Source organism: Meleagris gallopavo, chromosome Z (assembly GCF_905368555.1).
Source record: "Meleagris gallopavo chromosome Z, MGAL_WU_HG_1.1, whole genome shotgun sequence".
NCBI lineage: Eukaryota > Metazoa > Chordata > Aves > Galliformes > Phasianidae > Meleagris > Meleagris gallopavo.
In genome coordinates, this window is record NC_139435.1 from 68,033,999 (window position 1) to 68,044,560 (window position 10,562).

At 40.1% G+C, this 10,562-nt stretch overlaps 2 protein-coding genes across 2 annotated transcripts in view; one reads left to right on the forward strand and one right to left on the reverse strand.

Annotated features, from left to right (window-relative positions):
- TEK (TEK receptor tyrosine kinase) overlaps positions 1-853 on the forward strand; it is a 36,715-nt gene extending 35,862 nt beyond the window's left edge. The window contains exon 23 of the mRNA XM_010726162.4: positions 35-853. Within this exon, the coding sequence (XP_010724464.2) occupies positions 35-109 (75 nt within the window). The 3' untranslated portion in view covers positions 110-853. The remainder of the gene's footprint in view (positions 1-34) is intronic.
- A 2,493-nt stretch (positions 854-3,346) lies between these two features.
- LOC109364099 (uncharacterized) lies at positions 3,347-10,238 on the reverse strand. The gene is made up of 6 exons (XM_085214102.1): positions 10,016-10,238; positions 7,182-7,268; positions 6,668-6,741; positions 6,480-6,514; positions 4,464-4,748; positions 3,347-3,766 (listed from the first exon to the last, which is right to left on the reverse strand). The coding sequence occupies exons 1-6, from the start codon at positions 10,236-10,238 to the stop codon at positions 3,577-3,579; spliced, it is 894 nt and encodes a 297-aa protein (XP_085070228.1). The 3' UTR covers positions 3,347-3,576.
- Between the last annotated feature and the right edge of the window lie 324 nt (positions 10,239-10,562).

The window sequence follows — 10,562 nt, forward strand, 5'->3', positions numbered from 1 at the left end:
TGTGTCACACTCTTTCTGTTTACTTCCTTTCCAGACTTATGTGAATACCACCCTATATGAGAAGTTCACCTATGCAGGCATTGACTGCTCTGCTGAAGAAGCTGCTTAAGACAGGAGCAAAGCTTCATTCAAAAATGATTTTATTAAAGAAAACCAAAACTCAGCCTGATGGAGAACAAGATGTGGTGTGCTGTGTAGCTCTAGCTGTATACAATACAGTGATATTTTACTACAGGTATCATCACATAGTAATCCCTGCCTTCACAGGCTGTAGAAGAATTGACTGGAGTCATAAAATCTGCTGTCTCATATGCAGGGTATTCTTTTTTCTAGTCACATAGACAAAATGTATATGTTACATCTACTGTAGTGCATCACCTGTTGCCATCTTAAATACGTACCAAGAGCTACTGAGAGCAAAGTCAGTATCTTATAGCAGTATTTCATATACATCTTGATTCAAAAAAAAAAAAGCGAAGCTCAGTGTGACAATGGAAACGTGCAAGCAGATGTCAATCCAGTATTCTCACCAATTAGTTACTATGACTGCTATTTGAACATAAAAGTAAGGTGGTAGGAATTATCTGCTTGAAGAGTCTGCTGATACTTGTAAGATACAAGGAATAATATTGTTCTTTCATTGTCCAGTTTGACACTGTTTGCCTAACTTCAAAAAATGAGCATATATTTTTAAGTTTTTGATGCTATGTGAAGCAGCCATCCAGAAATCATCACAAAGCGTAGGACAGAAGAATATACTACGTTATTGGGGATATACATTACTTGTTTTTCTATTTGCATTTCTTTTACTGATTTTACTGCACAATTATAAATTGCTACTTGTTATATACAAGCAGGACTTACTTTTCCTTATTTTATCCCTTTTGCAGGTTGCTTATGATCTTGTAAAATACTTTACTGGAGGGCTTTGAAAACAATGGTATCTGCCTGCCAGAAAGATCTAGTCTGTAGGTTAGACAAAAAGAGGCATGGTAAGCATTGGCTTACCTGTTAGTGGGTTGTTCTGCCTTACACAGCACGTTACACCAGAACATGTTTCCTCCATGTTGCATTAAAGGGTCAAAAGGCTTGGTGGAAAATAAACCCCCTTGCATTCCAGCTTGTCCTGATTCCAGCTGGGCTATAGGCAGCTGGGATTACATCCTGAGAGATGCCCAGTTTAGCACTGTAAGTCTGGCTGAATTCAGTATATGAACTATTAATGCCCAACTCATCTAGTTGCAATCAGATAGGCTCTCATGGCTAGATTAGTGAACAGTGCTGTTTACTGAAGCAACAGACTGGCAATTTGGATTGCCAATGATACATGCACTGTCTGCAGAGGTGTGGGATGGATGTGTGCTTTGGTATATTACAATGAATAATGAGGAAAGTTCACCCAGGGATGTGTTTTCAACAACAACAACAACAACAGAATCCAAGAAGAACTCCTACTGGCTCAAACTAATAGCCATGCAGTTTATCACTTCCATAGGACCACTGAGTTCCCATCTCTGCACTGTCATCGTGGAGCCTCGTGACATTGTTTCTAGTCCACTCCACCTTCAGAGCTGTTTCTCCTCTAGTCTGCATTCAGCTCCCCTGGTGTTGCTAACACCTAAGGCTGCAGATCATGTTGCCCAGGGAACCATCATGGAACAGATTATTTGCAAATTCACTGTATTCCACCCTGATAGTTTCTTCAACACTGCACCTATTTTTAAGAGGAGACATCTCAGTGTCACCTACAATAGCTATTCCATAGCCCCAAAGTGTCTTTATCTATAATCAAGAACATAATACTCCCAACTCCCAACAATCATTATTCCAAATATCTCACATCCTAATATCCTTTGTATATCCCTACTGATTTACACCTGCCTACTTCTACACATAAACTGACAGTGTCTTCAGCTCTTTTGTTGCTTTTGATACTACTACATCCTTAATCTTTCCCTATTAATACACTTCTCAAGCTCATACTCAGGGTAAGTTTATGCTTGGGGAAGAAGAAAAGCATTCCAGACAAGTGGAGCTGGATGTGACATAGAATGTGCAGGTAACCATTTACAGTTAAGTGTTACCTCCAGTTTGAAATTATCAGGAACATAATCAGAGGTAGTAGAGAATTTAAAAAGAAGAAATGCCTGCGTGCAACTTCTCCCCACGAAATTCTTCCATTAGGAAAGCCAGCATTCTAATCTCATGAACACATTCATGAGACGGCTAGCAGTATCAGAAACAAGTTTAGTTTGGGAAATCAAGTCAACATATGTAGGATATTGGGAAAAATCTCAGAAGGAGCAGAGAGGCATTGGAACAGGCTGCCCAGGGAGGTGGGAGTCGTGGTCCCTGCAGGTGTTCAAGAAAAGGGAAATATGGCACTGAGGGACATGGTTTAGTGGCCATGGTGGTGATGGGATAACTAAGTGATCTTGGATGTCTTTTGCAACTTCTATGATTCTGTGAAAGCACCATCACTTTTATATGCTGTTCTGCACTCTTTTCCACATAGAGATCGAATGAGCTTGAGTGCTATCCCCAAGGCAACTTTAATTTCAGATGGCCGAGGACAACTTCAAAATGCTGAAAACATGAAGTACTAACAATAAAAAGAATGAAGAAACTAACTGGAAATGGGCTGTTAACAGCCACCTGCTGGCTAGTGATGTGGCTGGAAAAAATAAATCTATTAATAACTAGATGCCAGAAAGAAGAAATTGCATAACTACTTTGTATTTCAATATTGTGGGACAGAAATAATTTCAAAATGTATAATTTCTTGTATATGAAAGATCACAAAAATTAATCAAAAGATTCCTGCATTTTCAGCTTGCTTCAGAAGTCCGCAGCCAAGCAGTTTTTCTAAACCAGTTGCATTTAGAGACCTGGAAACCCAGTTTTTCATGCTCCAGTTCTTGAAATTTCTCAACAGAAGTTTTCTGCAGAATCTGCCTCTACTTCTGACCTCTGGGTCACAGCACTTTTCTTCCTCATGTCAGTAGTGTCAACAGCTGTATTGCTGCTGTTGGGTAGGGGTGGCGAAGTGTGATGTTATGGCAGAAGAGAGGAGAAAGAGAAAAATACAGTAGAAAAACTCTATTAGAAAGATACGCCAAGAGATCTTCTTTTTCTAACAAGAATATCTGCCTCGCTGTTGTCTGAGCCTGCATGTTATGGTATACATAGAAACAGAATACACAGCTGCTAATGCAAAAACATTCCAAGTGCACACATACTTTTCTATCTTTTCCAAAGAAAGGATACTTCTTTTTCCAAAATCCTGTTCATTAATTTTAGCTCAGAAAATATTTATTCAGAAAATAAGTACTTTTTAGAGATTGCATCACTCCAGCCCTGTTCATCATGAGACACTGATGGTGGCTGAATTCGTGTCAGGACAGTTTCAGCTGCCCACATCTCCTATTAGAACATAAAATTTATTCCATGCTGTCAGGAAATACTGAGTTACACACTCAGTGAATCACAAGCAGTATTTCCAGAATCATAGTTGCTCATAAGCCAGCTCTTAAAGCTTGTCGGTGGCTGGCACTAAGATTATATTCAATTTCACTTTTAATTTGAGTCTTCAGACAAAGAGGTTCTACTGCGATTGGATGCAACAGCAGTGAATAGCTCATCAACTGAGTGCATAAGAGGTACAGTTTCTGAGTCTGAGCATTTCCTGTGTGAGCCATCTGCATTCATCCCACCTTCTGCCGATCTCTGCTGTTCAGATGAGCGTCCAAAGGTACGACAAGTATTCCTGAGTCACAGAACAAAAATAATTATGTTATTCTTGCCCAAGGAGGTTGAATCCCTGGAGGCATTCAAGGCCAGGCTGGATGTGGCTTTGGGCAGCCTGGTCTGATGGTTGGTGACTCTACACAGAAGGGGGTTGGAACTGAATGATCATTGTGGTCCTTTTCAACCCAGGCCATTCTATGATTCTGTGATGCTATGATTCTGACTAGAGGGATTCAGTGGAAACTTAACAGATACCACAAATATATATATATGGATAATAAATGACTGAATTTTAGCTTTACTGAATTTTATTTTTTTCAAGATTTCAACTGATACAAGAGGAAAATCTCATCTTACCACAGTTTAGTGCATAGGCTCTTGGAAGTAATGTAATTTATATTTTGTTATAATTTCTGCATTTCCTTTTCATTTGCATGTGCAGCCTCTCCTAGTGCTTACCACGTTCTAACATAGTTTTTTAATTCTACATTTAGAGTAGAGCCTTACTTCATTATCCAAAAACTTACAGCCCTCTCATTACTGGGGATTAGGGGTGTCATTGAGAGCATCTTTCAAAAAATGTACGACATAGTAACTAACAGGATATTACACAGCCTGAGTCCTACTATCATGTCTGCTTCCAGCTTGCAGAGAACTCAAAGGTGCAGTAAAGGGATCTAAATAGCATGGACACAGCTCATGACTGGAAAACTTACCATTTTTGCATTCTGCATTTTCTAAAAGCCACACAAAAACAAACCAGAAATATTAGGTAGATGGCAAGAACTACAGATGACACAGCAAGAATTGCAGTCTCTTTTAAATCTTCTTTACTGTTTTTTTCAGCTGTTCTCCCTTGAATGAAATCAGTGTTGTCCGACACTACAACAGTAAAGCACATCACACCATTGGTATTCAAACAGCTAATGTGCAGGGCAAACAGATTAGACCTATACAGTCTGCAAATAAAAAATGAATGCTTTCTAGTATAATGAATCATTCTGCAAAAACACAAACTCATTTAATTGTAAATAACCCAGCCCCAATTATATCTTTTTCAGTCTTTCTTCACACAGAGGGTAATTCTGAGCAGCGCCACAGGCTATAGAGATTTTAGGAACTTATAGAGATCAGCATTTTGAGCTTCATTACAATTCATTTTTTCATCTACTTGGAGATGAGGTCATCTTTGGGTCATTGATTCTGCATATTCTTGCCTCACTGTGTGCAAAATCCAACAAGGCTGCTACACTACATCACCGGTTGACATTTCATAGAGAAAGACATGACCAGAATGGGGTCTGTTGCCACTGAAATAGGGAAATCATGCGCTCTTGTTCAGTCAGAAAAAATGTCTGTGATGCAATAAAAAGAACAATTTATTTTCCACTGCTAATTCATTTGTTTCAACAGAAACAAGTGAGATTTATTGTGAGTCACTTAAAAGCAGTGAAATATCCTGTGGGGATTTAAAATAATATGTGTGTGTCTGCTTATAAAAATTATAGATAATTTCAACTTTTTACTTTTCTTGCCTGTGGAAACCAAGGAAACTCAGAGCTACCCTCACTGAGTTAGTGAGTGCATCTTTTTTAATATTTTTACAGATTATGTAGATGTTCTAGTTTGGTATTGCTTACATGGATATACAGCCCAATCCATTTCTTCTAGATCTTATTAACTTCCCTGATTGCAGCTAATAAGCTGATTTCCCTAATAAGTAGCACCATTCAGATCCAGATCTTCTGCTGTGAGCACTGTAGAGTTTTTAAATGGTGACTCATTCACGGTTAAAAAAAAAAAAAAGGTTCTGAAAAAGTCATAGATTTATCTTTACTAATCCAGGTTTCTGCTCTTCCATCTCATTAAGAGACATAGAATCATAGAACCATATGATTCTATGCATGAGACATCCTCATAAGCACTCAAAAATTTGGCTATTGGGTCTGAAATGCTTAAGATACAGTACTAGTTCATTATTTCATGGAAAAGGAACAGGTTTGCCAGTGATGTAGTTGATGCCTCGTCCCTGGAGACTTCCAAGGCCAGGCTGCATCAGGTCCTGGGCAACCTAATCTAGCTGTGGTGTCCCTGTTCACTGCAGAGGAGCTGGACCAGATGGCTTTCAGAGGATTCTATATGATTATATGAAAAACCTTACATTTAAGCAATAACCTTTTATCCTACCTTTTATGATTCTATATAGGAACCTAGAACACACAGGCACTGCTTCTAGGATAATTTCTTTCATCACAGTTTGCTTCATACAAAAAAATTTGCTTATCAGCCCCTTGTTAGAAAATGAAATGAGATTACTACATTTTTCTCAATTAATCAGAAATAGAAATAAGCTAATTTATTTTTCCAGACATAGAGTAAGCATAAACTGCTGTTTGAATGAATCAGCATGGGGAAAGAACATGGAATCTCAGAAGGCAAATTGTACCTTTGATCACAAGCACACATCTCCCATTCAGGCCAGTAGAAACTTCACTCCATCCATACATGTGTGAATATGCTGACCATATTGCCCCAGTTGAAAAGTAGTAGTAAAATGTGCTTGGAGGTAGACAGAAAAATGAAAGGTACACAGTCTGAGGCACTTTTTGTGGATACAAAGCATTTCTTCACACTCAGTACTTATTAGCATTGTGCTTTCTATAGTTTGTCAACATGGATTAAGTTTCATCATCCACTGGCTCTGATGTTTCTAACTGCTAACATGTGTGTACCTCAAAGACAAGGTCTGCCTCACGTTCTTCCTGTTCTGTGATTGTAGGATGAGAGTTTGACAAAGACTCTTGATTTAAGGTTTCTTACTGATTTCATTATTGCTCATGAAATTTAGAATTGACGCATTTCTTACAATACTTAGTTTGATAAATTAAAGTCATATTTAATCCTTTGCTGAGTTCTTTACCATACCATTCAAAGGCTGTTCCTCACTGTAGTTCTGTAGGGCAGCGTTATGATACTGGGGTCCAAATCTGGATTCTGGAAAGGAAAAACAACAGCCAACTGCTCTGTCTCAGGAATAATCAGAAAGTTCAACATTTGAGTGGAAAAGGAAGCAGAGGAAGCATGCCTACAAAAACTGCCTCATGAGGGTCAAAAGTCTAAAAGACAGAAAATTAGAAATCAGATATTTCTCTAGAAGATCTAGTTGGAAAAGTGGTAAGATGGCTTCCTTTAGGATAAGGAAAAAAACATTTTATTCTCTTGGGTTTTGCAGTTCTGCGGTGATTAAAAAACTGAGCATTTAAAATAGCTATATTAGGAACTTACAAACAACAGAAGAATATCTGATCTTGAGCTCAGTCATAATCAGATCAGAAAAGTTTTGTTTAGTGTCATGGTAGAAGCACACTAAATACACTAGCGCTAAATGCACAAGAGATACCACAACCCCAAAGAAAATGCCAATTAGCTGTTACCTAGTCTCTTTGCTTCCTCAGAAATCTTTTCCTCTTCATCTCCTTCAGTGGAGAGGAAATTTGCTACAAGCAGTAATAATAAAGAAGCTGCAGTTAAGCAGGAAAAATCTCATAGGGATAGAAACAAACTGCTTACAAAAATCCCCGTCTCTACACACAGATTTTAAAGCAGCGCTTCTTTTGCAGGAGTGTTTTCCAGTTTTGTGTCTGATTTTTCAAGGCCCTGTGTGGAAAGCAGTGTATAATTTGCCTGTGGTGTGCTGAGTGGTACAGCATTTTTCACCTGAGACCAACTGTTTTGTTTCCTGACTGAGAATGATGATGAGTATGTTACTTCCTATCTACAGTTGCTCACCCAGCAGAAAAACGCATTGCTATTAGAGTCCACTTTTCTCATCCTCAGTTGTTAATGTCTAACAGAAATGCCTCAAAGGCATGACTTGGCCAGCACTGGAGTGGCCATGCTGATCTATGCACAATACTGTGTGTTGGCAGTACTGTGACCTTACTTCTTTTCTACAGTTACTTCAGAAGTGGGCTCTCTTTAACCACTGACTGTGAACTCTGTGAGAGATCACGAAGGTCATGAATAGGAAGATTACTGAAACCTGGAAAGAAGAAGCAGAGCCCTGTAAGGACTGATCTATCACTGCAAGTCAAATAATATCGACGCATTTATGTTGTTGGAAGGTGAGAGGCAGGCAGGCTATTCATTCTCTCACCTGCCATTCTGCAATTTTGTTTAGTTGTTTGGACTTAGGACTTCTTGGCACAAGCTTGGCACAAGCAGTTTATCCTCTTCTTAGAACAGTTGTATTGGTAGCAAATGAATGTGGCAGAGGATGTAATTTAAGATGCGTAACTGTCTGATAACTTTGCCCAGCCAGTCTCTTTCTTGGGGACTTTATGACTACTTCATGCGACTTCATACACTTCTACTTACAATGCTCCTGCAAATTCTGGAAACTTCTCCTTGACAGATCCTGCTCGTGACCTAGGTGGAACACAAGTGTCATTGCAGAAACATCTAAACGAGTGCATACCAAGTTAGACTCTTATTCTGGCCCTGCAAGTCTGGTGCTTTCTGAAGAGCGCAATGAGAATGTGCACAAAAACTCTCATATCCAAGTGAGAAAGATGGCTTTCAAACTACTCAGTTGTGCTCTAGTTGATTTGTGGTTCATCAAATGCTGCCATTTTTAGAGAAAAACAAAACAAAGCAAAAACAGCCCCTATGAAGGTTGGTACCTTCCAATTCTCTTTTTCAATACTGGATTCTGGTATTCTGCCTAAAATGCGATCGAGATGAGTGTTCTGAAGACCACATCTAATGCTTTTCCACCTCCAAATTTTGAACTCTTGACCCTATGGTGTCAGTACAGTTATATGTAACTTCATTTTATTGGTTTCTATCATCTCTCTTTTACCAGCATCATTATTAATTTTCCTTACCATGCTCCCAACAATCTTCAGGAAACACTGCTACGCAGAAAATGAAACAACCGCTTCATCAAATGTTGGATATTTTTAAACCTGTTCTTGCTGATGGTTTGACAGGCTACAAAATGCGTTGCTGCAGCAGATGACTAAAACTAGTGGGATAAATTATAAAGCAATATAGTTAACTTTTCCTAAATGCTGTTACTTGTTATTTAATAAGATCCCCATTTTAGAAGTACAGCTTGCTTCCAACAGCTGTGTGCACGCGCTGACACTGAGAAGCTGTTTTCAGGAGTGTATGCTCTGACATTGTGCGGTTGCTGGAGGTGCTGGAGGAGCTCTATGCACTCCTGTAGTTGCACACAGGCAGAACAAGTCAAGCTGTAGAGCAAGCTCGCAAAACAGCAATGGAAGGGAATGGCCTTACTAAGCTCTCCAAAGAAAAACAGCATTTAGCAGTCAGAGGAAAAATGCCTTTTGCCTTTCTTTGTACCTAGCTGAACATAACCTCTCTAATCACTTTTACCAGAAACAGGTTTTGATTGGTACGTACCATAAAAAGGGAGAGAGAGTACCAAGAAGAGCAGTGTGAGCCACATAGCAGACACAGAGCTGCTTCTCCAGGGGGCCTCAGCTGCTCCCATCTGTCACCCCCCAGACTGTGACATCATCAGGCGAGATCTGCAATGCTGGGTGGGGAAACCCCACAATTACACGGGTGTAAAGGTGGCACCTGATGAAGACATTACCACAGACTGAGCTGTGCAGGGCCCTGTGAATTTGCAAGGACTGAGCACGATTCCGTGCAAAAGCCCCGGCCTAATTTGTTGAGGTTTTATGTAAGGGACGTATCTCCCTCTGCTGACTGCAGAAGGAAACGTCACTCGGTGCTGTAAGTAATAAAGAGCACGGAGAGGAAAGCGTTGCAAAACAAAAACACGAAGAGAAAAACAAGCAAACAAACAACAAAGCCTTAAAACGACAGCGTGCCAGGAAAAGAGAATTTCATAGATGGTTTATTTAGCCAACATTCACACGGCGTACAGCTGACCCTCACAACTCATATAAGCAAGAATTACAAAGCTGATGGAGGAATTCAGGGGTGTTTGTGGTGTGGCACTCGGAGTCCCAGCCTGCAGCTTCGGCCATTCGTGGCTGAGTGAAAATCTTAAGCAGGGTCACCCTTCTCGGAGGCACTCATACAGGAGTGTAATAGCTGACAGTTTTTAAATCTTGATCGCTGGAAGGCTTTTCACTGAAAGACATCACAGAGAAGAGCATTGCTTTCCGGAGACAAAGAGAGCTTAACCTCTCTCCTACATTATCAAGAGATTAACAAGTCCTCCAGCACACCTGGGAGGGGCAACAAGGCGGAGACCTGTACGAGTGTATACCAGCGCTGTCGAAGATGCTGGTGAGAGACTGCAGAGAGACTGCTGGTGCCTGGCCTGCCTCAGACGTGCTGTCCCGTGTGACACCACTGAGGAGACCTGGAGAATGTCGTCTGCTGAAAATGTGTGGTACAGCATTTGTGCAAGCACCTTCACCTATGTGCACGCATGGCCAATACAGCCAGTAAGTGGCAGCTGCACACAGTGGATTTTGGGTACCTTCCATTTCCTTGCAGTAGGTCTCCTGGCAGACACGCTATGCAGGTCTCTGCTTGCAGTTGCAGAAAAGATTCATATCGCCCTTTAACTAGGGGCGTCCGCCATTATGTTCAAAGCTGACGTACTAAGCTATCTTCTAGCATTAACAACAAATACTGACATTAAAGCCAGGCGTATGCATTTTGCTTCCTTACAGAACATAATAGAGATGTGTATGACTGTATTAACGGGTTTAATTTCAGAGCATTTGTTCTTAGCTGTCCTGCAATTGGCTTACAACAGCCTCATTGTCACTATGCCATAGATCACAGATTCTACTCCATTTTCATTT